The sequence below is a fragment of the Myotis myotis genome, unplaced genomic scaffold, assembly GCF_014108235.1.
Source record: "Myotis myotis isolate mMyoMyo1 unplaced genomic scaffold, mMyoMyo1.p scaffold_m19_p_17, whole genome shotgun sequence".
In the NCBI taxonomy this organism is placed as follows: domain Eukaryota; kingdom Metazoa; phylum Chordata; class Mammalia; order Chiroptera; family Vespertilionidae; genus Myotis; species Myotis myotis.
This window is the reverse complement of record NW_023416321.1, coordinates 24,314,385-24,341,191: the sequence shown is the minus strand read 5'-3', so window position 1 is coordinate 24,341,191 and position 26,807 is coordinate 24,314,385. Positions and strand designations below refer to the sequence as shown.

Here is a 26,807-nt window from a genome sequence, read left to right as displayed (position 1 = left end):
GCCAGCCGTCCCCTCCCCTCCCCCTCCCCTCCCGCCCACCAATAGGAAGTCGGCTGCCGGTTTCCATGGTGATGGCGCTGGACTGGTGGGCTGGACCAGCAGATAGGGTCGGGACAGAGGGAAGAGCAGGTTCCTCACGGGATCCCAGCATAATGCCCCCCACATGTGACCTCCCACACACCCCCATACCTCCCGGGGTACACAGGCAAGGGGGCTGCAGCGGGTCCTCCCCACATCGGCCCCAGCCCAAGACGACAGAGACAGGAGGTGGTATGACGGACAGACAGAGCTCTAGCCACGAAGAAGGGCAGGAATAGAAAAAAAAAATGGGATTTGAGATGAAACAAAGAGAAACAGAAATTAAGAGAATGAAAACAGGAAGATAGAAGCAAAGAGACAGAGACAGAAATAGGCTGAGAGAATTGCTTCAGCTTCCTCCTTGGCAGGGAGTATTTTGGGGGCGACTCGGCCATCTCCGGCCAGTAGAGGAGACCACATGGTCTTTCGGGCTGCTATGCTCCGCACTGTCAGGAAGTTCGTCTTCTGTCTAGCCGTAGGCCTTTTTGCGATGGGAAAAGGGCTTTTCTGGGCAAGAACATGGGAACTCCCCCACTTACAAGTCGTCCAGTACACGGGGGCAGGAGCCTAGATGAAGTCCTCAGAGACAAAGGTGCTGGGAGAGGCCTCAGGGAGGCTCCCCCGGCCCCTCTGAACCTGGGACTCAGTCCATCTGCGCACAAGCCAGCCTCAGCCAAGGTCGGGGGCCCTCCTGTGGCACCCTGGGGAACAGCGGCAGCCGTACTGAGCCCCTACCATGAGCTCCAGCCCGGCTCGAGCTGCTGGAGCTGTGGGTGGGGTGAATGGGGAGGGGGCACCATCCTCACTTTCCTAAAGCAGTGGGCAGATTAGAGTGTGCACCACTACCTGATGTGTGTTGCTGTTGTGTATGTCAGTATAAATGCATATCGTTATGTGCATACAGATGTATAGTAGGCATATATAGAATAGACATGTACTTATCTCTGTATATGTGTGGGGCCATGGTATTATTTCATCTATGCACGCACATATGTATTATGCATGTGATATTCTGTCTATGGGTCTCATTGGATATGCATGTTTCTGTGTATGCCATTGCATATGTCTACTTGCCACAGTGCCTGTATTTTTATGTGCATGTAAGGCTATGATTGTGTGCATGTATAAATTATAACACTTGCCCTAGCCGGTTCGGCTTAGTGGATAGAACGTCGGCCTGCAGACTGAAGGGTCCCGGGTTCAATTCCGGTCAAGGACACATGCCCAGGTTATAGGCTGGATCCCCAGTAGGGGGCATGCAGGAGGCAGCCAATCAATGATTCTCTCTCATTATTGATGTTTCTATTTCTCCCTCTCCCTTCCTCTCTGAAAGTAATAAAATATATTTTAAAAATTATAACACATATGCCATATATGTATATGAATGGCATTATATGGCACTACACAATACATGACACATTCTCATATAGTCAGTATGGGTAATGACATGGTTTTATTTATGTCTATATATCACCATGTATTTATTGTATATTTGTCATCATGTATGAATGTGTCACTCTATGTGTGTGTGTTTGGAATCAATGTGTTTATTAAGTGAATGTCACTATGTATGTATTTGTATGCTCTTCTGCTTGTGACACACATGTTTATATCATTGTATGTGTGTTCACTATTGAATATGTATGTGTTCTGAGTGTGTATATCCCTGTGTCATTCTGTGACATGCCAGCCATGTCACATGTATATGTCCTTGTACACATGTGTCGATAGCATGTGTATGGGGCCCCTGTGTATAAATGCACATGCACGCTGGGGGGTGTGCTTTGTATATTAGTATCTGATGCTTTGTTTGTGTATGAGCCAGTGTGTTTGTGCCCAATTCTTATACTACCCAGGAACCCTAGGCCTTCTTAGCTTAGAACTGGAGGTAAGCAGCCTTCAGTTTGGGGGTCTGGAGGGCAGGGCAGTGCCAGAGCTAGGGTAAAAGTTGGGAAGGCCCCTCATAATCCTGCCCCTCCATGTCATGTTCCCTTTACTGGGTTTGCCGGGAGGTCTCACTCCAGGCCCATCCTCCCTCTGCCAGCTGCGGCCTGACAGGCCCTGAGCCCTCTTCTGGTCTCACAAGCAGGCCAAACCCATTTCTCCCAGCCCTCTGTGTGCCCACCGCTCCATGTGCCCGCTAAGCCCATTCGCCCACCCCCTCCCACCCAATCCCTGGCAACAAAGTCTCAGACAAAAGAGAAGCAGAGTCCATTGTTTATTAGTTTGGGGTCCCAGACACCACCCCACATTCCCCTCCATCTACCCTCCTTTCCCGCCTTTTCTTCGTCCCGGTGCCTGTCCAGGCGGCTGGGCCCCCACTCGGAGCTTCTCCACCGCTGCATCAGGTGCCGATGCCCAGCCCTCCCAGACCTCGGGCAGCAGAGGAGCTGATGTGGCATTTCCCCGGTTGGCCATACCAGGAGGACAGCGCCATGGGTGCGGTGGAGGCCTTTCAGGGTCCTGGGCAGGGCGGGGAGGGTGCCTGAGGGGCTCACCTGTCACGCGTGGTCCCGAGCCTGGAGGAAGCCGGTGGCAGGCGGCGGCAGCGGCGTGGTCTCCGAAGCCCACAGTACACTCATCCATAAAGTAGGAAACACTACACCCTCCAGTGCTGTTAGTAGTGCTTTCTACTTTATGGGTGACTGCACTGTCTGTCTGTCCGTCTGTAGGTCTCTTCAGGCCGCCTGCTCCTCCTCCTGACTCCTGTTTCAAGAGCCCCCGACCCTCCCCAACCCTGCCCAACCCTCCCAGGGGCTTCCTAAGACCCCAGCACCTAGCCCCATGGCCCCCAGAGGGCCCGCCCTGGGCTGTGGGCGGTGACTCAGCATGGCGCCAGACCTTGCCTCCTACCTCCCTCCCCCCACTTCCTCTTTGCTTCCCTCTTCCCTTCCCCCTGGGGCTCCACCCCATCCCCCCACTTTCAGGGCCACTCAGGTAGAGACCACCACTACTCATCAGGTCTCACCCCAGTCCCCAATTCTGACCCCCTGAGTGACCCCTGCCAGACACACTACCCACCCTCCAGAGTCCAACTGAGGCAGCCACAGCCTCCTGCCCTCAAGGCCTCAGTCTCCAGCCTCCTTCCCCCAAGGCCTTGGCTCCCAGCCTCCTCACCAGCCCAAGGCCCTGAGCCCTTCCCTGCTGGGTGGCTCCCCAGGCAGGAGCCCAAGGCTATCGCAACAGAGCTGGTGGCCATGTTGGGTGGAGGGAGATGCTTAGGGCCCCTCACTGACATCAAGTCCCACTTTTCAGCCTCTGCCCACCCTCTGCCCACCTTCTGCCATCCCCACCCTTGTCTCTGGCTCTTGGCTCTTGAAGCCTTGGACCAGCTTTCTTCATCTGGGCACCAGGGGCCATTTTCTCTCCCTTGTCCAGAGGGAAGTCAAGGCCCACAACTTTAAGAAGCTGTCCCACCACGAAGGCAGTGGACCTGAGGGTTATCGCACCGCTTTGCCTAAAGCTTTGCTGGTGAGCTTTGCAGGCACCCAAGCCCCGGAAGCCCCTCCCGAAACCATCTCCACCCAGGGCTGCAGCCCAAGCCCCTCATCGCCCCTTGAGGCCCAGAGTCGATGAGTCCCCGTTGGGGCTGAGGTGAAGGGTCAGACCCCTACCTGATGTTGCAGGGCTGAGGGGAGCAAGCCCTGTGCTCCAGGCTCCCAAGTGGGGTTCCCTTCAGGGCGGGCAGGGCTTATAACCCCAAGGCCACGTGGGCCAGATCTCAGGGCGCCCAACGGTCTTGGAGCCCGCCCCCACACGGCCTCAGAGATTAGCGTGCCCCTCCCCTCCCTGGGGAGGACAGACTGACAGGAAACCAGAGACAAGGCTGGGTACTGGCAGGAGGGGGCTGAAGAGACCATCTCACACACCCTGGGCAGGTGGCTTCCGGGACCCCAGGCCTACCCATCCCCCATGGCGCCAGCCCCAGAGGTTTGTTCAAGAGTCTGGGACTGACTCAGGGCACTGGGGCTCCTGTCAGGGCAAACTCTGAATTCTGAATTCCAGCGTAAGAAAAGGACTTTTTCCCTGACCCCAGCCCAGAAAACTCCCTTCCCTTTGGGACAGCAGTGGCATTCAGACGAAGCTGTGGCTCCTCTCCAGGTGCTACCCAGAGAGACCACGGAGGAGCAGGTGCATGAAGGGGGTCTGGGCCAGCACATCACGATGCCATCCACATAATCAGGTGACCTTAGCGCCCCACAAAGCCACCCCTCCCCAGCCCCAGCCTGCAGGAGGTAAGACCTGCACCCTCAATACATATGGGGGTCACACTTGGGTCAGGCGGATCTGTTGGCCCGAGACTGGGTGTTCATGCTTCCCTCAGGGCCTGCAGGGATAGGAGGGCAGGGCAGAGCAGTGGTGAGAACAGGGTCTCAAGCAGGGCATGGGTGCCACTGGGCTTAGAGTGGAGGGAAAAAGGCTCTGAAGGGAGGTTCTCGCAGTCACCGGATGTGGGCAGGGGCCCGCCCACCTGCACGCCACCCCCGCTTTCCCCATGGGGAAGGCAGGAAGCTGCCCATCCCAGGGTCCCTAGCTGGGGGAGGGGAGCAGGGTGTGGGTATGGGTGGGGAAGAGGCCTGGGGGGGCTGGGTCTAGGCTACACATATTCTCCAAGCCTCTCAGTGGGCTTGACTCTGGAATATAGAGGAATAGATGGGGGCGGGGAGGGGGGGGGTGCAGTGTAGAATCACCCAGATTCCTTCCCAGAAGGCCATGACCTTCTTCTCTGGGTCCCCCATTCAGAGTCAGGCCCACACACACTTGAGGGAACTCTCAGATTCAAGGCCCAGAAGAGGGTTGGCACGTGCTGGGGCAGCAGGCAGGGAGATTGCCTCGGACCCTTTCCTTCAGGAAGGCTACCCTCAACCGGAAAATTGTTAACCATCCCAGGTGCCTACATGAGACAGAGAAAGGGGGACCAGGGTCTGAAGAGACGGTGGTGAGGAGGGCGGGCTGGCCAGAAATGGGACAGTGCTCCTTTAACAACCCACCACGGCTCCCGACCCGGGGTGGAGGGGAAGTGGCTGCCCCAGGCGATAAGAGGATAAGAATATCGAAGTTGTGCAGTAACCTGGGTTCCTAGACCCCCACCCTTCAGGGCCCCTCCTCCTAGAGTATCTTGCCCCCCACCCTCTGCCGACAGTGCCTCCATGGCTATCACCTCAGCAAAGGAGAGTCGCAGGCTGGGAGCCAGGGGCCTGGCTCTAGGGCCAGCTCTGCCATAGACCCCTCAGCGTGTGACCTGCGGCAAGTCAGACCTGAGGTTCCTTCTGAGGGACACACTGTTCCCTCAAGAGTCTCCATCCCAAACCCTCTCCTGTCCTGGGCAGGGTAGGGTGTTCCTGATGCCTGCTGTCCGGTGACAACAGAGCCTGCTTTCCCTTTGCGTGTCCTCAATGCCCAAAGCCAAAAAACACCATCGATTTTTAAAATGTATTTACTTAATTTCTTGAAGTGAGAGAATGAGTCCCAGCCTCTCCACTCACAGAGCTTCTGGGAACAAGAAGTTACTGGAGGGGCTGGGACTGAGGTTGAAAGGGGATGGAGCTGAGGGGGCACTCAGGGTCCCTGTTCCCTGGAATTCTCCCCACGACCAGTGATGAATCCCAGCTCTTCTGGGCCTCAAACCAGGAGAAACGGGACGGGACCAGAGACAAATCAAGGAGGAGGAAGGGCATAGTCTGAGATAAGGACACAGAGACAATGAGAACCATCTAAAGCTTTGCTAGTAAGCCCTGGCAGGAGCACTCGACTGCTCCAGGCTGGCACGATCCATAGGTGTGGTCTGTGTGACCGACTGACGGGAAGACCAGTGGGTACACACACATACACACACACACACACACACACACACGGCCCAAAAACTCCAGAAGATTCACAGTCTCCTTTACAGAGAGGCAGAGTAGGCCCGGAGCCACACAGACGCCTGTGGGTGGCACCCAGCTCAGGTCTGTAGACACACCTTGCAGAAGGCCTGCTGCACCCTCCTGGGCACACCTGCCTGCTCCCAGAAACACCCAGGAAGGCTCAGTGGGGATCTGAGGCCTGAAGGCTTAGGGATGGCTTCAGGACACAGGCACTGTCTGGAGAGCGGTGTGACTCCCACTCCCGCCTCAGCCGCCTGTTGGCTGAGTTCCCCAGGATGAGAGAAACTAAAACCCTTGAGGATGGCCAGTGGCTGAGGGAGGAGGTGGTTGAGAGGGACGCCTCCCTGGAAGAGAGTTCAAGTTGACTTTTCAAACTCCACCCCTTGGCGGTAGGATTGGGCTCAGCCAGGGACTCGCTGGGCAGCCTTAGCTCACTTGGAATCTGCTAGACAATGTCCTCCATGGTCTGGTCCACTTCTGACATCCTAAGTCCGGGAATCAGACTCATGCTCAGAGGGAGCAAAAGGGGAGGGGAGATTTGGGACCAAGATAAGAAGGAGTGGGGGTTGGGCAGTGACATCAGAAACAAACCGAGAACAGTCCTTCCCCAGATGACAGGGCTGAGTTGGCTGGAGTCTGAGCTTGGGCTCACAATTCCTCACTCCCACCCCAACCCGCTGACCTAGGAGACAGCCATCTTTGTGTGCCAAGTTGAGGTTATGAGCAGGTAAAGGTGAGCCTGAGGAGAAAAGGACAGTCTTCAGAGACTCCCAGTCTGGTAGGCAAGACACAGGCATACATGCAGGGTATGGGAGTCTTGGGTGTTGGTTTGAATGAGCAGTTGTATCTAAAGCAGGCACGAGCTTCTGGTCCGATGGGGACACTTGGCTTCTACTTGAGCAAGCGCTGAATCTGACAGTGAAGTAGAACACGAATGTACACCTCCACACGTACCCACATCCTACAAAATTAGAGCAACAGGTGCAAGTTAGTCCTGGGTGGTGTTGAGGGTCCTGTGGGACTGGACTGATGGATGCTGCAGTGGCAACCTCAGACTCACAGAGGGCCCATCAGTAAAGGCTTCCTAGAGAAAGTGAGAATGGACAGGAGAGGTTTTGGACAGGAGAGGCGTTAGAATAGAAGCTGACTGGGCGAGGAGGAAGAACATGGAGAAAATAGTCATTTGAAGGCCTAGCACCTTCACGGGAGAGCAGGCCCAAGGGTGGGAGCAATGACAGGGCATTGTCTGCAGAGAAGAAAGCCAGGCCTTCCCTCCAGCTGCATGGCCCTGGGCGCTCACTCAGCAGCAGGCAGAGATGGCAGCCCAGATAACCTGCCTGGAGAGGAGACAACAAGAGAGAAGCCACAGGATCTAACCACTCACAAACAGGAAGTCAGAAGGCAGCACAGGCCCGCCCTCAGGGGAGCTAGACTCAGGGACAGGCCTGGCCACAAAGGAGGGAAACTGAGCCCCTAGCATTGCAAAATGAGGGCAGAAGACAATTGGAGTCAACAGTCCCAAATGTTGAGACCTTTGACCACTTTCCCTGAAGGGGCCACAAAGGGAAGCAGGTGCCAAGAGAGGGACGTGCCTCAAGAGCCTAAGCCCCACCCCCCCCCCCCCCCCCGTGTTCCCTGTAAGAGGTCATCTCAGCACCTAAGGCTCATGAGTCCCCTGACTTATCTCAGAGAGGCCCCCAGCAAGGACGGTGGGAACACTCTCCCCTCTGCACTGCCTGCCCAGATGTCCTCCAGTTTAACCTCATGCTCCCCTGGCAGCTGCAGTGCACCCCAGGGGCGGGGGCGGGTGGGGGGCAGCACAGCTCTGGGACGGACTTCTGGCTCAGCTCTCTGGATCACAGTATCCAAGACTTTTTAAACAGCAGCGTCCGCGTCAGGAAACTGAGCTGCAAACCCAGAGAGAGGTCACAAAGCAAGTTAGGACCAAGTTCAAGGTTTTGTCCACAGCATCTGGGAGGAGGCAGGACAGGCTGGGTAGGAGGAAAGGGGGTGTGGGAGAAGTCCACCCTGACCACTGCTGTGGGAGTGGCCATGAAAAGAGAAGCATCCTCCACTGGAAACTCCCAGGGACGCCAGCAGGGAAATGAGAGAGAGCTCCCTCCTGGCTCCCTCCACACACACAGGTGCCTGGGCTGACTTGCAGAGCTGCACCTGCTTCTGTTTTAACGGCTCTGAATAAAGTGTGTGTGTGTGTGTGTGTGTGTGTGTGTGTGTGTGTGTGTCCAGAAACCAGCAGGAGCTGGGCAGTAAGGTCTTTCATCAGCCAAACCCCCTGCCCCCAATATCAGGATCACCAAGCAGAGGGCAAAACCAGGGGGCAGGAGATTAGGGGTCCAGTCCCCACCCTGTGACTATTTACAGTAACTTTGGGCCAGTCACCCAATCTGCCCCCGAACTCCCAGGCTTTCTGTCTTCATCTACAAAATTGAGGAGGAGGTTGACCAAGGGCCTGTTTATATAGGAAGTCCCCAAGAGCAAGTGGGCCCTGGGACCTCAGAGGAGGAAGCAGCGAGGCCTGTGTTCCAAGACCTGCCCAGCCACTGGCAGGCCGTGGATTTCCCCAGCTGGCGGGAGGGCAGATCTCCCTTAGCTCAGAGAAGGCAGGTGACTGGGAAAGGGTCTGGAGGAAAACCCTTCCCTCATGGTGGCTGGGAATGAGGGGCGTAGGATGGGTGGACTCCTCTGTCTGTCATCCTTCCTGCCAGCACCCTGTCCCCTCAGGCCAGATCCCAGGGATAGACGGAGAAGCAGAAGGTGACGGAGAAAAGAACAGAGACTGTGAGGACTGCCCCTGGACAACTCTACATTGCTTCTTCCTTCTCTTCCAGGCCCACACGCTGAGCTGGGTGTGTGGGGGAGGCAGCAGCGGAGGCAAAGCACATTCACCTGAATCTCATTTGATCATCATGCTGACCTAGTGATGTAAACGATGGTATCCCCATCTCAGAATGAGGAACCAGCAGTAAGTTCCACCTTCCTGAAAATCGGCCAACAGTCACATAGTTTCTGTCCCCCTAAGGGACTCAATTCAAAGTGCCCTGGAAAGGACCAGGCCCGGGGGACCTCGGAGGGGATACTCCGCAGACAGTGGCCATGCAGCCTACGTCTGCTCACAAACCAGGTGAAGAAGGGAGATGGAAAAAGCAGTGGTTGGAACTCAGGGCAGCCTTCCCTGCCCCCAGGCTTGTGGGTGGGGGAGGAGAGGGGTCTAAATGGGTAACCGAGTGGTCTGCACAATCTGTCCCACAGAGAATGGCCACCCCAGCCGCTGCCCTCTGAGCCTTAAGCAGTCAGATGGGGGAGGGTTGGCCATGAAGGCTGGATCCCCAGCAGCCCCAGCAGCAGCAGCAGCAGCAGCAGCTCACAGCACTAGAGCCGTTAAAAAGTGACTCAACCAGAAAGTGCGTTTGAAGCGAGGCCCGCCAGGGCCCCAGAGCCAAACCTCAAAAAGACGAAGTGAGAAAGACCAGCCTGCGGGGGCTGGGCTGGGGGTGGAGGCCTGGCTGGGAGCCGCCTGGCCAAATAAGGGCAAATGCTCCCAGGCCGGCCAATGGGGCTCAGGCAGCCATGTCATGGGGCTGTGGCTGGAAGGGGGAGGGAGGAAGGAGGTGAGAGAACTAGGGCATAATGGGGGCCGGGGCTGGGGGCAGGAGGCCCAGGCCCCCCAGGGAGGGTCCCAGAGTGAACGAGCAGAGGGAGGTATTGTGACCCTCAGCCCCCAAAGACCTTGGTGCTGAGGTTGATAGCCCTGTACCCCACTTGCAGGCTGGGGCTCAAGGGGACAAAAGGAAGACAAGGACCCCTACCCCTGCCCCAGTTAAGGGCCCTTGATCCCCAGGTGCCATGGCAGGAGGGAAGCCGTAATGACGGCTGGGTTGAAACACCACTGTAGCCTTGCCTGCCCACTGGCTTTGGGCGTGTGATGTAACTGAAACTCAGTTTTCTCATCTGTGAAAGGGGAATAGTGCCTGAAGAATGGTACTGAGTATCAAGTGCAATGATGGAGGTGGCCAGTTTTGAACCAGAAAAGGCCACACTGATATAATAGATTATTATTGTAGAAACTCTGGCCCCAGGGCTGCTTCTCCCGCAGATTCTTGCTTCCCGGTTGCTGTGCAAGATCCCTTTGCAAGGACACCATGTGGTTCTCAGTTCTGGCCTCTGGCATCTGCAATGGGGAGGCTGTGGAGGCCAGAGTGGTCCTTCCAATCTAAGCTCAGCCCCACCTGCCACAGAAGCAAACTAGACTCGCTCTTCCCAGGCTCATCCACCGGGGCCAAACCCTGGCCACCTAAACTTCCATCTCCTCTTCCCACTTGGCTCTACTGAGCTCCAGACCCCACCCCCCTCCCCTGCTCCCCTGGGGTGCAGGGCTGAGGAAGTGAGTCTATTCAGCTGCCCAGAGAAAGTGCCAGTGCCGCAGGTGCCTGCACAGGGTGGGGGCAGCTGCTGGGGTCTCCCCGAGCCTGTGTTCACTCCCTTGCCTCAGGCCTCCCCTGGGATCACAGCCCGGGAGGAAGGCTGGGCAATGGCTGCCACCCTCTTCCTCTCGGTGGAGTTCTGCTCTCTCCCAAGCGTGGATTTGCATTTCCCCCTCTGCCCTGCCTACTCAAGCCCCCAGGGAGCAGGTGACAGTTAAACCCCCTCTTCTGGCTAGTGGCCTCAGAGCACTCATTTCCTTCCAGGTATTTTCCGGGATGGGGGTCAGCATTGAAAGGGTGGCAGTTGCTGGGTTTGGGTAGGAAGGAATGAGGAGTGCATTTTGGAGAGAAGCTGGGGTCCCCCCAACCTTGGTGTCTGAAGCTGTTCTTTTCCTTCCCCCCAGTTCTCTTTGTAGCAGAGAGCTCAGCTCAGGGGAAGGAGGGTGCAGGGGCAGGAAGCAGCACATATGAGTTCTTGAAATGGGCCTGCTAGTTCCCTGACTTCTTTCAGCCCCAGGCCTCCCTGTGCTTTGGGATGGACACCCCCTTGCCCCTCTCTTCCCCCAAAAAAGCTTGGGATTAAAACTCTTCGTCCATGACCCCATAATGCCTGTCCTCCACTCTAGGGGAGCATTGAGCATAGGAGTCAAAGGTCTAGAGGGGAGGTGTTTTCTATCATATTTCTCAGAGGATCTGGCACCTTGGTGCCAGCAGCATGGGGCAGACCTTTCTCTGCACTCAGTTCCTGCCTCCTGGGATCTTAACAAAGAGAAACCCCAGCATCTGTAGGTAAAAGACGCTGAGGCAGGCAGAGTAGGACAGACAAAGCAGCATGACCCCCTCTGGAGGTCAGGCTGACCACTGTCTCTGGGACTCAGTCTTCTCACCCATGAAGTGCAGGCCTGGCCTATGTCACGGCTCTCCCAGGTCTCACCTGCTCTGTGTGATCTGCCTTCACTTTTTCTGCAGCCCCAACACTCTGGACCTCACCCTCAGTGGCGCAGGCCTCTGAGCCGAAGGCCCAGGCAGGCAGCCATGAGCTTTCTTCTTCGGTGGAAGCCTCACAGGCTCTCCCTACGGCAATGTTGACCAAGCATGGCTGTCTGTGCTTTTAGGTCAGAGGAGACTGGAAGGGGGTCAGCCACACATGAGCGGCAAAAGTGACAGCGGACACGCTGACATGAATCCAAGAGGTAGAAAACAGTCAGTCCCAGAACCATTTCACCACATGATACGAAAATGGAGGTTTGTAACAACGACTTTGAGCCAAGTAGAGGTTAAATCACACCCAGAGAACCTCATATCCAAACAGCAAGGAAGTATATATATTTTTTAAAAAACACAAAGTCATAGAAAATGAGAGAATAAAAAGAGATTTAAAAAGAAAGCCATGCACTTGAAGGAAAATGTTTCAGTTTTGCTATGTTTATGTATGATAGGTGTATTGGGACATCTATTGACCAATGATGCCAGAGAGATGACAGTCTGGCCACACTGACCTAGAACTTACCGAGAGGTGGACAATTTGGGATCATGACAGTCTCCTAGATACAGTTAGTCATCTGCAGCTCTCAAATTGCTTTTACCTAAATTAACATATTTGATCCTCATAGCTATCCTAAGACAGGCATGGCCATCTGCATCCTTAAGGGAACTTTTAAGGTATAAGGTACAAACAGAAAAGTTTGTACAACACAAATCATGCGTGTATAACTCAATACATTTTCAGAAAGTGAACCAACCTATGTAACCAGCATCCAGATCAGAAAAGACACCACAGCCAGCACCTTAGGAGCCTCATGCCATTTTCCACCCCCACCTTTCACAGGGAACCGCTATCCTGTTCCCCAACACTAGAGTTTTTTCAACTGCATTGTATCGAGAGGAAACTTTGGTTTGAAGAAGTAAAGTGACTTAGAAAAGTCAGGGCCGGTGGGTGGTGAAGGCAACAGGGCTGGGAGGCAGGGACAATGCCCCTCGTTGGATACGTGTATTTTCATCACAGAAGTCTCACTGTTCTGGTGGAGTGTGAAGGTGCCATCACTGGGCTGGAGATGGAGGGAAGTGGCAAGTAGACGAGAGCAGGAGAGGTTAGAGCAGTGATGGCGAACCTATGACACGCGTGTCAACTCATTTTTTTGGTTGATTTTTCTTTGTTAAATGGCATTTAAATATATAAAATAAATATCAAAAATATGTCTTTGTTTTACTATGGTTGCAAATATCAAAAAATTTTTATATTTGACACGGCACCAGAGTTAAGTTAGGGTTTTTCAAAATGCTGACACGCCGAGCTCAAAAGGTTCGCATCACTGGGTTAGAGGGTATGGGCGCAGATCAGTAGATACCTAGGGGCTACTGGAGTGGAAAGCATGACTCGGCCAGGAGGGAATCGGAGGACTGACCAGTGTCCCAATACTCAACACAAGTTTCCCAACACTCAAAATCCTAAGGTTTCCCTTCTTGGGCCATTTCCCCACACTGCCTCCCTATCTTTGGCTAATTTTAGACTTGGGGATGTGAGATGTAGGTGTTGGGCATAGGGTGGTTGGGGTGCTTAACGTGCAGGGACATGTAACTTTCACTCAACAAGCTAATGCCTCCCGCTGGTTCTGTGGAATGCTCATGAAGGGAGCCATCTGCTGCATTTAGGGATAACTATGTTGGAAACAGCAGCCCCAAACTGGGTGTGGGCAATGTCCTTTTTGAGCTAAGGCTCTCGTACTTGATCATAATGAAGTCACTTTAACTCTTTGAGCCTCAGTCTCTTCATCACTACACAGGGTGTTAACTATGACACGCGGGTTTTGTGAGGATCAAATAAGATAATGGACATAAAAGCCCTTTTGTCAACTGTAAAATGCTGTTTAAATGAAAGGTTTCCCAGATACTGAACCTGAACCAGACTCCCAGACAAAGCAAGATGTTGTTAGTCTGTTCTTAAACATTACCTGTCTCTTTTCTACAGCTCAGGTGTCAGGAGGGGACTTGAGGATTAAATAGCAGATTATAGTCAGGCTGGGAGTTGGAAGGTAGTGGCCATGCCCGGGGCGGTGAGGCCTCAGTCCCCAACCCTGAAGAGCCCAGTGAGGTTAGGCCTTTGTCAGCCCATCCCCTTTCCTCTTGGGAAAACTGCTCCCCTCCAAGACCAGAATGTTTCCACCCTTGTTCTATTAGCTACCCATCCCTGCCTTGGACTGGAGGCTGCATTCAGCAATGCACGGCCCCCTAAGCCCTGTTTCTGGGACCCCCTGACCCCACAGCCTGTGGTGGGTGGAGAGTGGAGAATGAGGACTGTGCGGGCAAGGGGAAGGCAGCCTGGTCGCTATTCGGTTTCTAACCTGCCTGGTTTGAGTCTGTTCTTGTTAAATTAGGGCGGAGTCTTGCCTTTCTGAGAGGTCAAACTAGAGTGAGAGACCAAAGCCCTGGGCAGACGTGGGACCCCAACTGTCAGAGTGAAGTGGAAACTTTGACAGGCACAGTGAGCAGGGCTTGTAGAATGTACCCGAAACCTCTTCCGCACAGCGCTGCTCTCTCCCAGGGAGCCCTGAAGACCCAACAGTCCGTTTCAGCTTCTTTGGGCTCCCAGCAAGGCATGCAACTGCAGAGCCTATGACCTATTTGGGCTGCTGAGTGGCACCACCAGCAGGTTCAAGCACCAGAGAGAGCGCGAGAGCAGATTGAGAAGCAGCTCCCAGGCAGAGCCCGCATGGCACAGAGTCTGTGAAATCCGGTCACTGCAACTAGCCACCCCTCCCCCACAACCACCAGCACTTGTGTCTTTCGCTTCCTGCGAGGCTGACAGTTAAGGCCCAGCGCTGTGTGGGGCCGAGGCAGCCCGAGTGTGGTTATTTGTGTGCAGCTCCTCTTGCCTCCCCTCCCCACAACTGTTTCCATTCTCACCCAGCAGCCACGTCCGGGTCAGACACGCAGGACAGCAATCGGGGATTTCCAAGGGACTTTTCGAGGAAGCCAGTGAAAGTTGGGTGTTGGCTGCACGGCCTAGGTACTCTTGCTGAAACCCGCTTCTCCCCTCTGGGGCGTAAGCTCTAGGCTGATGGGGCTGCTTCCCCCAGCTTTCACATTGATAGGACAACAGAAACCACCACTCCCGGAGCTCTTTTAATTTGCTGGGCTTGGGAAAATCCTTGAAAAATTCAGTTGGAATTAGGGTTTACAGACCATTCCCTCAGAATTTGAAGGCATCAGAGAAAATGATTTTGCTTTGAGGACCTGTGAGGGGTGAGATGAGCAGCTGGGCCAATTCCAGCATCCTTTCCATGGGCCGATGAGGACAAGGAAAGGGGGGTGTGGAGTGGGGGTCCCTTGAGTCAGCAGCTCTCCCTCCTTCTCACACTCTAGGCCACAGGTTACTAAGACACCGACTCACTAGCAACACCAGGTGGCTAAGAGACACAAAGCCCGATGCAGGCACCTCTGCTAGTGAGTCAGAGTGCACCCTGCAGTGGTGGTTCTGGGCATTTCCCTTTTTTTAAAAAAAATATATTTTTATTGATTCAGAGAGGAAGGCGGAGAGAGGCAGAGAAACATCAATGATGAGAGAGAATCATTGATTGGCTGCCTCCTGCATGCCTCCCACTGAGGATCAAGCCAGCAACCCAGGCATGTGCCCTTGACCAGAATCGAATCTGGGACCCTCCAGTCCATAGGCCGACACTCTATCCACTGGGCAAAACCAGCCAGGGCTCCCCCACTATTTTGACTGACTGCACATTTTGTTTATATTAAAGAATGGCTAATAAAAGGAGAGCCAATTAATATTCTATATAATAAAAGGCTAATATGCAAATACTTGTAGACCGAATGGCAGAACAATTGAAAACCGGTTGCTATGACGTACGCTGACCACCAGGAGACGCGCGTGGAACACGGCGGGTGTCGGGGGCAGGTGGCAGAGTGTGGAACAAGCCGGTGTCAGCCACAGCGGGTTGGTAGAGGTGAGCCAGACCAAGGTGGGGCGCTGGTTGTTGTCATCGAGGCGAGCCTCTGATGGTTACTGAAAATTCTTTGCTCCTGCATGCCACGTTCCCACCTGGCCCTCATACCCGCTGCCAGTGACGGCCCTGCTCACGGCCCCGCTAGGACCCACTGCTGGCACCGGCCCCAATCGCTCTGCACCTTCAGCAGGTGCGAGGCCAGCACCTTCAACGCGTGGGAGCGGCGGTGGCGGTGGAAGCAGGGCTGCTGGCAGACAGGGGACCGAGGGCCACAACAGGAGGGGCCGGACAGAGGTGCGGAGGATGGGCTGAGACCCATCCCTGTGCCCCCTGCAGCCTTACGGCCCACAGTTCCTTTCAAGGTGCACAAATTCGTGCACTGGGCCCCTAGTAACTTTTATAAAACAAGTTGTATAATTTCCACATTGCTTCATTTTTATAATCACAACAATCCTGAGGTAAATTGTCAGAGGAATCATTCTCATTTACAGATGGAGAACATGGAATCTAGGGAAATCAAAATGGGGACACTAACAGGATGTTTTGTAGAAATTTAAGAAATTCAGGATTTATGGTAAGTCTAATCCCAAAACAAGTAACTCATTGATAACATGGCATCATTTACGACCCCCTTCTAGGCCAGAGGAGAAAGGGAGCAGCCCCCTTCCTATGGAGGCACAAACTGCCAGGCCAGACCCAGCAGCCACCTGGGGGTCTCCGTTAGGGGAATGTGGTAGAATATGGGTAACTGGAGGCAGAGGTCATGGGTGCCACTGGCTGACCTAAGGTATAGGAAGAGCAGCAAAAAGAAAACAGACAAGGTAGGAAAGATATTAAACATGGTCAAGTGGTAAAGAATACCAACTCTCAGGATTTCTTTAAGGGACACCTGCTGTGCTAGGTCTAGGGCAGGGGTGGGCAAACTTTTTGACTCGAGGGCCACAATGCGTTCTTAAACTGGACCGGAGGGCCAGAACAAAAGCATGGATGGAGTGTTTGTGTGAACTAATATAAATTCAAAGTAAACATCATTGCATAAAAGGGTACGGTCTTTTTTTTTTTTAGTTTTATTCATTTCAAACGGGCCGGATCCGACCCGCGGGCCGTAGTTTGCCCACGGCTGGTCTAGGGGCAGGTGGCAACCCCCAGACAACAGGCCTACCAGGATGATGGGGTTGTCTAGATTCCAAACAGTGGACCTTCCAATGAAACCCAAGGAAGCACACTACAAGGCTGCAACCCTGGAGGCTCAGACAGCAGGGGCCTCTGTTGCTCTGGGAAGTGAGTTCTTACTGCGTCCAGCTAAGAAGGAGGCAAGACACATCTATCATGGGCTATGGGTTCACGTTTATTGACATTTGATACAGAGTCCTGACCATGGGCAAGGAGGCAGCCAGAGGTGTGGGTAGGAAAAAAACATCCTACTCCACATTCAATTCACTCTATTAATCCATCAACCCACACCACTCCTACCCCAACTAGAGTCCAAAGAAGATAAAATGGCCCAGGAACACGCTGTGCTGCTCTCTCATCAGTCTGTTGAGCCTCAGAATTGGAGAGTGAGGAGTATTTGAAGCTCTGTCCATTTAGTTTCACAACAATAAATAAGCAGAGGCAGGAGGCGGTGGCAAAGACACTGGCAGCCATACATCTTGCTAGGTCTTTATAGCTGTGTCTCTGGATTTGTAGGCCACTCCTCGACTTTTCAGCTCCCTCACGATTCCTGTGATAGAAAAAGAAAATGGTACTGTGAGTAAAGAAGATAGGAAAGGTCCTTCAGCTACCACTTTGGGGGCAGGGAGGAATCCCTAGACTGCTCATTGAAAGTCCTTGGCTTGTTACCACTGAAGATCCAGGCAAGTGTGTGGTAATGACTTGGTGAGAATGAGAAGAAAAAGAGACACACTGTAGGTGTCAAAAGCAAGGATTCTGGAGTCAGAATGCCTGGGTGAAAACGCTGGCTGCCCACTTACTATATGGGTAACTCTGGGCAAGTTATTTAATCAGTTGACTACCATGCATCCAAAATGAAAACCATCCCACATGCCACGATATTTTGAATTTAATTTTAAAAAATCAATTTGCAATGAATATTATAAAAATCAATATGTTACTCGCAATTCGGATGTTCTTGAGTATTTTCAACTAAAAATTCTCATGAAAAATGATTTTAAAGTTGGCCAGGGCTGCCACTTAGGGAAAACATTTTTTTTTATAGATGCGCATGGCGTGTGGGGAAGGGCTGCCGCTTGCGTCTACAGACGCTCATGGCGTACAACGGGTTAACTTCTCTGTGCCTGGATTCCCTCAGTTATGAGGACTGGAGATAAGTCACATAAAGAACTTCCACAGAGCTTGGTGCAGTAAATAAACATTGGCTTATATTATGATGATTATTACCTTGGGGCAGGCGACCAGTGACTGACACTGCATACACACCAGGCTTAAAGTTACCTGAAAGAGAAGAAAAGAGGCTGCAGTGACAGTGAGTTAAGATTAAAGACCAAATAGAGGCTTAAGCTAAAAATAAAAATAATGCTACAACTCCGAGAAAAGCAATCACTTCTTCTGGCTATAAATATTAAATGACAGGCCCTGGCAGGTGCTCAATGGTTAGAGCATTGGCCCACACACTGGAGGGTAATGAGTTACATTCCTGGTGAAGGCACATGCGGGAGGCAACCAACCAAAGTTCATTCATTCCTTCCTTCTTTCCTTTTCTTTCCCCTTCCTTCCCTCCTTCCTTCCCCTCCTTTCTCCTTCCTTCCTTCCTTTCTTTCACTCTCTCCCTCCCTCGCCCTGCCTTCCTCCTCTTCCTTCCATTCTCTCTAAAATCAATGGAAAAAACAGTCTCTGGTGAGTATTAATAACAAACAAAATATTAAATGACAGGACACAGGATACTTTCCTTGTCTGTCCTACAACCCGGTCTTTCTCACTCTTGAGGCCACTTACCCACTAATTTAAGACCAGTCCCTGCGCCGCCCCCCAACAGACCAAGAGGCAGCAACAACACTAGTTTAGGATAAGGACAAAGGGAGATACTTACTGACTCGCTGCCACTTGGAGACCCAGCTGTCCTCTGGACTCATCATTGCAATGATTCTAGGAAGAGAAAAGAAAGTCAGCCAGAGCCTCACCTACTGAAGAGAAAGACGGGAGGAACTTGCCCCCTTTACTCTGTTCCCAGCCAGCACAACAGTTCAAGGAGAGGAAGCCCAGAACCCAGGGTTGATTGAAACTTTGATTAGGTTGCTTAGTAAGTTTTGGTTTGGTGCCATGGCTTAGCAAAAGTGACTCCATTTTGGCCTGTTGGTTATTTTATTTATTTAAAATGTTTTTATTGATTTCAGAAAGAGGAAGGGAAAGACAGAAACATCAATGATGAGAATCTTTGATCAGCTGCCTCCTGCAAGCCCCCTACTGGGAGATCAAGCCCGCATCCCAGGCATGTGCCCTGACCAAGAATGGAACCGTGACCTCCTGGTTCATAGGCTGAAACTCAAGCACTGAACCCCACCAGCCAGCAGTTTATTTCTTTAATTTTATTTTTTAATATGTTTTTATTGATTTCGGAGAGGGAGAGGGAGAGAGAGAGATAGAAACATTAATGAGAATCACTGATCTGCTGCCTCCTGCACTCCCCCTACTGGGGATCGAGCCCACAACCCAGGCATGTGCCCTGACCAGGATTTTAACCCTGACCTCCTAGTTCATAGGTTGATGCTCAATCACTGAGCCATGCCAGCGGGTTATTTTTTTAAAACAGTGCTAAGAAATTAATGAAGAAACTACCTTAAAAGGAATAAAAAAGGAATGAAGTTGGTCCACCTTGAAGGAACTTTAGCAAGTACAGTGGAAGCTCATTTCTTAAACTTAATTCGTTCCAGAAGGGTGTTCGAGAAGCAATTTGTTTGAAAACTGAATCATTTTTTCCCCATTAGAAATAATGTAAATTTGAAGCCTCGTTCCTTGAACATCTCCCATCTCAAACAGTTTGGTTCTCAACCAAATTGTTCACAGAAAAAAGCTCTCAGTTGTTGACCAAAACTTCAGTTTCTACCTGACAACCCTCTCATGCTGATACCTCAGGACAAAATGTGTCTCAAAGGCTACAAGCAAAGGAGAGAATGCTTTTGTTACTCGTGAAATTGGGGATTAGCACAATTTTAAAACATAAAGAGGCCATCAAGAGTGCTAATATTGTTAAGGGTGTGAAAGTGCTCACAAAACAGCAATCACAGGCAATTGAATAGGTAGAAAAACTGTTGTTGATTGGATAAAAAAAAAAAGCAATTAGCATGGATTAACTCAATTTACATTATTTCTAAAGGGAAAAAATGATTCCGTTTTTAAACAAATTGCTTTTCAAACAGCCCTCTGAAATGAATTAAGTTCCAGAAATGAGGTTCCACTGTAAACCTTTCCAGACCCCAAATGATTCTGTTTCAACCGTTCTCATACAGTTCATGTCTAATGTATTGTTTAATTTATAAATAAACACTTATTTTCTTAAATTTATAGAACCACCCCCAACTAGCCTTAAAGGAATTTTCCATATATCACTGCCTCCGAAATGCTATCATTGGAGAACTGTTTTTCCTTCATCCAATCAACAAGTTTTTCTATTCAATTGCCTGTGATTGCTGTTGTGTGAACTTTCACACCCAGTTTGTGTGTAAACCCTTAATTGGCCTAAGGCAGAGGTTCTCAACCTGTGGGTCGAGACCCTGTTGGGGGTCGAACGACCCTTTCACAGGGGTAGCCTAAGGCCATTGGAAAACACATATATAATTACATATTGTTTTTGTGATTAATCACTATGCTTTAAATATGTTCAATTTGTAACAATGAAATTGGGGGTCACCACAACATGAGGAACTGTATTAAAGGGTCGCGGCATTAGGAAGAACCACCACTGGCCTACGGGCAAAAGAAACCATCGTACCTTCTTTTTTTTTTTTTTTTTAATATTTTTTTTATTGATTTTTTTACAGAGAGGAAGGGAGAGGGATAGAGAGTTAGAAACAACAACGAGAGAGAAACATCGATTCAGCTGCCTCTTGCACACCTCCTACTGGGGATGTGCCTGAAACCAAGGTACATGCCCTTGACTGGAATCGAACCTGGGACCCTTCAGTCCACAGGCTGATGCTCTATCCACTGAGCCAAACCAGTTAGGGCACCATAGTACCTTGTTAAACCCCAAAGAATACTGCCCTCTGGCTCCTACCTTGGGGAAGGAAAATTGAGACCTGGCTACTTAGGTTTATCTCACTTCCTGTTCTCCCCACTGGACAATTTTGACAAGAAAAACTTATATTTAAAAGTATCAGCTTTGGGGAAATATTTTACCATCACTGTACCTTCCCTCCTCTTCATTTCCAAAAAGGATCTTCATGCATTCAACAAACATTTATTAAGCATCCATAATCTTCCAGGCCTTGTGCCAGGTCCTGGTGTACAAGATAAACACAATCCCTACACTACCATCAATGAGCTCACAGTCTAATGGAGAAATGGCCAGTGAAAATATAATGGAAGTTGCACAAGTTACTTTAAATTTTCTAGTAGCCATGCTTAAAACAGAAAAGACAAAACGGTAAAACTAATTCCAATAATATATTTCAATTAACCCAATATATTCAAAGTATTATCACTTTGGCATTTAATTAATATAAAAAATAAGATATTTTACATTATCTTTCCTTGTACTAAATCTTTGAAATCAGTGTATATTTTACACTTAAAGCATATCTCAATTTGCACTAGCCATATTTCATGTGCTCAAAGCCACACACGGCTAGTGGCTACTGTACTGGACAGTGTGTCTCAAATAACTTTGTGTTTTTTTTTTTTTTTTTAAATATATTTTTTTGATTTTTTACAGAGAAGAAGGGACAGGGATAGAAAGTCAGAAACATCGATGAGAGAGATCCATCAGCTGCCTCCTGCACGCCCCCCAGTGGGGACGTGCCTGCAACCACGGTACATGCCCTTGACCGGAATCGAACCCGGGACCCTTGAGTCCGCAGGCCGACGCTCTATCCACTGAGCCAAACCGGTTCGGCTCAAATAACTTTGATATGAATCAGAATTATATCAAAAGTCTGCCCCAGCCCTGGCGGGGTGGCTAGGTTAGAGCATCCTCCTGAACCAAAAGGTTTTGGGTTCAACTCCTGGTCAAGGCACATACCTAGATTGCAGGTTCGATCCCCCGTTGGGCGCATAAAGGAGGCAACTGTTCAATGTTTCTCTCTCTCCCTTCCCCTCTCTAAAAATATCAATAAAAACATATCCTCCAGTGAGGACTAAAAAAAAAAAAAGGTCTGCCCCACATTCACTTGGTAGTGTGGTGCAGGGGTAATGTAGAAGTGAATGAAGAAATCTAAAGGGACTTACCCATCAAAGGAAGAGCTGGTGCAGTCATATACCATCTCTCGGTTACCCTTCATCTGAAGGTATGCATCACAATTGTCACAACCATCATACTCAAACTGGTCTATAGTCTATGAGGGGAGAATTTTAAGAAGAAGATAAGTGTGAACAAGACCAAAAGAAAAAGCAGCTTTCTCCACACTCTACCTGGTCAAGTATAAGACCCGCCTACACTGGCTGTCTCATCAGGTCCCCCACTCATCACTCCCACAGTCCCTAGATTCCATCCTCACATTCCTCTGCCCTTGCTCCCAACCGTGCTTTTCTATTCCTTTCCCTCGTCTCCTCACGATCAGGCGCCCTCTCCAGCTACTCCCTCTGCTCCTGATCCCACTTCTGACTCCCAGTGTCATTCGGACCCCACAGAAGTTCACTGAAGGTCTGTTAAGGGTCAGGCCTGCGCTAAGAGTTGAGGATTCAAAGGCAGGTAAGACCGCCCGTGCCTGCCTACGGCTGCAAGATCTCTTCCTCCCGATGTAAACAATGGCCTCCAGCTGCTTCCCACACCCCGTTTCACCCTCTTTCCCCCTCAGCTTGGTCTCCACTCACCAAACCACCAGGGCCCGACACATACCTTGACCAGCGAACACAACAAACAAGCCCGCAGATGCCGCAGGTCCTTGGGCACCGTCTCCAGAGCCATCCTATCGACAGGAGCAGAACAGCGAAATTCTGCCACAGAAGCCTCCCCGCCGAATATAAACAGTGAATTACCCAGAATGCCTAGCACTTCCGGTTTCTCAGACGTCCGCTTCCGGTGTAGGAGGTCGCAGGCCCCGCCTCTACCCCCGCCATAGGAAATGGTTTCTCCCGCCTGGAGGCGGGGCCGGCCGGGAGTCACCTGGGCCGGCCCGCGCCCCCGCCACCTGGGCGGGCACGAGGGCGAGGCGGGGCGGCCGTTGGACCTGTGGGCGGGGCCTGTGGGCGGGGCGGGGCCTGGGGGGAGGGCGGCGCCGCTCGCGCCTGCGCGGGAACGCGCCGCAGCGCGGGCCGTTTGATCCCGGCGCTGGCACCAGGCCGCGCGCCAGGTCTTGGAGGAGGATCCGGGGTGACAGCCGGTTTTCTTTTTTGTCCTCCCGTTTTTTAAAAGCGCAGGGCCAGAGTCCACGGCCTCCCTCTCGACGATCTCTGCAGAGAACTAAACGAAATCCAGGGACGGCCTCTCCCTCCTGTCGGCGAGCACCGTCGCTGTCCATCCGCCGTCCACAGGAATGCTGGCCTGCGAGCGGCCGGCTGGGCGGAACACTCGCCTCTTTATTTTCTGAAACTTTACGTTCGTCTCCTCGCTCAAGCTGATAATTTATGCTTTATGTAGCTTTTAGCATGTAGACAGTTCTTTTACTTCAGAACATCTGTACGAAATTAGTGGCCTTTAATTATTATTGTTCTTATTTTCATTTTACCCTGGAGGAAGCTAAATGCCTTGCTCTGTCTGTGGTTCAAGATTGGGCACCAGGCGGCCACCACCCCTACCAAGCCTTTCCCGGAGAAGCAGGGGGGATGGGATGTGCGTGTGCAGGCGGAGAGCCCTGTGGACTTCATGCCGACATGGCACCACGTAGTCCGTCTGCAGGCAGAGCAGTCATTGGTGTTTATCTGATTGGAGCTTGGGGTACAGATAGTTTCAGGCCCTGCTGTTCTGTCCGCCCAACCAGGCCTCCTAATGGAAACAGCTTCAAGGCAGGCCTGCTTGTGGGGTCCCAGGCTGTGTGCTTGTGGGGTCCCAGGCTGTGTGCTTGTGGGGTCCCAGGCTGTGTGCGGGTGGGGGTCCCAGGCTGGGTGCATGTGGGGTCCCAGGCTGTGTGCGGGTGGGGTCCCAGGCTGTGTGCGGGTGGGGTCCCAGGTTGTGTGCTTGTGGGGTCCCAGGCTGTGTGCGGGTGGGGTCCCAGGCTGTGTGCTTGTGGGGTCCCAGGCTGGGTGCTGGTGGGGTCCCAGGCTGTGTGCGGGTGGGGTCCCAGGCTGTGTGCAGGTCGGGTCCCAGGCTGTGTGCGGGTGGGGTCCCAGGTTGTGTGCTTGTGGGGTCCCAGGCTGTGTGCGGGTGGGGTCCCAGGCTGTGTCCGGGTGGGGTCCCAGGCTGTGTGCTTGTGGGGTCCCAGGCTGTGTGCTTGTGGGGTCCCAGGCTGTGTGCGGGTGGGGTCCCAGGCTGTGTGCTTGTGGGGTCCCAGGCTGTGTGCGGGTGGGGTCCCAGGTTGTGTGCTTGTGGGGTCCCAGGCTGTGTGCGGTTGGGGTCCCAGGCTGTGTACGGGTGGGGTCCCAGGCTGTGTGCGGGTAGGGTCCCAGGCTGTGTGCTTGTGGGGTCCCAGGCTGGGTGCATGTGGGGTCCCACGCTGTGTGCTTGTGGGGTCCCAGGCTGTGTGCAGGTGGGGGTCCCAGGCTGTGTGCTGGTGGGGTCCCAGGCTGTGTGCAGGTGGGGTCCCAGGCTGTGTGCTTGTGGGGTCCAGGCTGTGTGCAGGTGGGGGTCCCAGACTGTGTGCTTGTGGGGTCCCAGGCTGTGTGCTGGTGGGGTCTCAGGCTGTGTGCGGGTGGGGGTCCCAGGCTGTGTGCGGGTGGGGGTCCCAGGCTGTGTGCGGGTGGGGTCCCAGGCTGTGTGCTTGTGGGGTCCCAGGCTGTGTGCTTGTGGGGGTCCCAGGCTGTGTGCGGGTGGGGGTCCCAGGCTGTGTGCGGGTGGGGTCCCAGGCTGTGTGCTCGTGGGGGTCCCAGGCTGTGTGCTTGTGGGGGTCCCAGGCTGTGTGCTGGTGGGGTCTCAGGCTGTGTGCGGGTGGGGGTCCCAGGCTGTGTGCGGGTGGGGGTCCCAGGCTGTGTGCTCATAGGGGTTCCAGGGTGTGTGCAGTGGGGGTCCCAGGCTGTATGCTCGTAGGGGTCCCAGGGTGTGTGCTCGTGGGGGTCCCAGGCTGTGTGCTCGTGGGGTCCCAGGCTGTGTGCAGGTGGGGTCCCAGGCTGTGTGCTTGTGGGGTCCCAGGCTGTGTGCTTGTGGGGTCCCAGGCTGTGTGCAGTTGGGGTCCCAGGCTGTGTGCAGGTGGGGTCCCAGGCTGTGTGCAGGTGGGGGTCCCAGGCTGTGTGCTTGTGGGGGTCCCAGGCTGTGTGCAGTGGGCGTCCCAGGCTGTATGCAGCTGGGCTCCGGGTCCGGTTAGCATGTCCTCGATCACTGGTTACTTCCCACTTTGGAACATGCGTTCCCTCTGTTATCTCAGGGGAGCTCTGCAACAACTGTGAGTGGGCCCATTTTATGGGTGGAAAAGTGAGGCACAGAGGATTAGCCCAAGGTCACAAAGAAAGTGGCTGATGAGTCATAAATTGTGTGAAGCAAATAGCACCCCAATAATACAGACTGAACCACCGTGAGAATCCAGTCATCCTTTCTCCTTCCCTGATCTCACTGAACGGAGCGTTTAGGGGCTTATAGCCCAGTTCTCGTTGCCAGGCCCCCCATTCCACCCTGTCTTTCATGCATCAGAGCCTCGCCTCTGAAATCACAATTTATTTCTGTCGATGTGGAAGACATGGGTGTTACCCTGGGTGACAGTCATAACAGGACAAAAACCAGGAGACCAGACTGCATTTATGGATAAATATATTAGCAAATAAATACATTTCTCAACATAGTGCCTGATTCAAGCGTCTTTCTGTCTGGTTCAGATATAAATAACCATGTGGGTGCCTCGGTACCAGTCCCCACTGACTCTGCGGGAAGAACATTCCCGGGGGGGTCCTGTGCCCGCTATGCTCCCACATTCACATTCCAAATGGGATCACGCCTGAGGGGCCAGCAATGGTCAGGCTGCCCTGGGGTGAATGTCACCCCAAGGAGGCCCCTCGGCCCTTGCCCAATCAGTACCAGCTACTCAGACCAGACTTCCTGCTCCAAATCTACTCTCGCACTCACACCTCCTGTGTGTCCCTGGCCTGTATGGCTTATACTGGGAAGTGAGCCTCTGGGAACATCTAAACCCAAGGGTCCCACTCAGATGGCCCTCTGTTCTCCCCTGTTCCCTATCCCTACTCGGAGAGAAGACTCTCAGACAAGAATTCCTAGTCCTTGTTCAGCTGTCTTTCTGCCTTTTCTACGTTTATTCCATCTTCTCTCTATGCAGTCCAACAGAAACCCTCTTCTTTCCGCCCACTTTGGGACTTTGACGTGGGAGATCTCCAAGGAAGTTATTCCCTCCACTACCCCCAGCCCCAGCTCCTGGAGAAATTGGGGCTGCTGGAGTGACAAGGAAGCTTGAAGGTCAGAAGCTCCACCTCAGGGAGAGAACCCCATACTCTGGCGTCCCAGAGCCTCCCCTCTGACTTAATATCGTGTATCTGAAAATTAAGGACAAGAAGGGAAAAACATATTCCCTCATGTACTGGGGCGGGTCCTGCAGAGTCCTCCCACCCTGCCCTGCTTTTAGTGTTCAGAGGTCACCACAGCTCTTGATCCTTTTGCAAAGAAGGAAAATGATAAGAGCCAGGGTTGGTGCTGATGCAGCAGCCTTGCCAAGGGGGAGCCAAACTGGTGTGCAGGACTCACCCAGGAAAGGAGGCGAGGAGGGGTCATGAAATCGGCTGGACACATTGGCTGGTATGAACATGAGGCTTGGGATGAGGGAGACCTGCTGGGGCTGGGGGAAGGAGCAGCACCTTTATAACACCTATCTACCCATACCTAGCTTCCTGCTCTCAAAACACAGCCTTCCGGGAAACCAGCCCACACAGGCAGCAGCTGGTTCCCTGCCGGACACAGGCGTGCTGCACCGCACCTGTGTGCTGCAGACAAGCTCTGGAGCTGGGAGCAGGAAACAAGACCTCCTGCCACCCTCCATCACCGCTCCTCTTCCAGCGGTTCCAGAAAGGACGGCGAAAAGAGGGGTGTTTTCTGAGATCCTTTCTTCTCTCGGGAGCAGGCGTCTGTGCCGGGTAGGCCCTGAGTCATCCAGAGCACACTCTTGGTTGGAGGTAATTACCCCTGAACATCTCACACGGCCTGTTCACACAGCTCCTCCAGCTCCTCCTCCGAGCCTGCATTTAGAGAGAGGGGAGGA

The 26,807-nt window shown here is 52.8% G+C and overlaps 2 protein-coding genes across 5 annotated transcripts in view; both read right to left on the bottom strand.

Annotated features, from left to right (window-relative positions):
* Positions 1 to 16,672: 16,672 nt before the first annotated feature.
* On the bottom strand, positions 16,673 to 22,516 carry SUPT4H1 (SPT4 homolog, DSIF elongation factor subunit). Of its 2 annotated transcripts, none has more exons than XM_036341711.1 (5): positions 22,358 to 22,516; positions 21,748 to 21,854; positions 18,395 to 18,450; positions 17,746 to 17,799; positions 16,673 to 17,068 (listed from the first exon to the last, which is right to left on the bottom strand). In XM_036341711.1, exons 1-5 carry the CDS (start codon positions 22,424 to 22,426, stop codon positions 17,001 to 17,003), a joined length of 354 nt encoding a protein of 117 aa, XP_036197604.1. In that variant the 5' UTR covers positions 22,427 to 22,516; the 3' UTR covers positions 16,673 to 17,000. The 2 variants fall into 2 exon arrangements, with proteins under 2 accessions (XP_036197604.1, XP_036197605.1); XM_036341712.1 differs by having other exon boundaries at positions 17,000 to 17,068; positions 17,746 to 17,819.
* A 2,821-nt stretch (positions 22,517 to 25,337) lies between these two features.
* RNF43 (ring finger protein 43) overlaps positions 25,338 to 26,807 on the bottom strand; it is a 68,267-nt gene continuing 66,797 nt past the window's right edge. For all 3 annotated transcript variants that reach the window (XM_036341767.1, XM_036341766.1, XM_036341768.1), the window contains one exon: positions 25,338 to 26,784. In XM_036341767.1, coding sequence (XP_036197660.1) covers positions 26,741 to 26,784 — 44 coding nt within the window. In that variant the 3' untranslated portion in view covers positions 25,338 to 26,740. The remainder of the gene's footprint in view (positions 26,785 to 26,807) is intronic.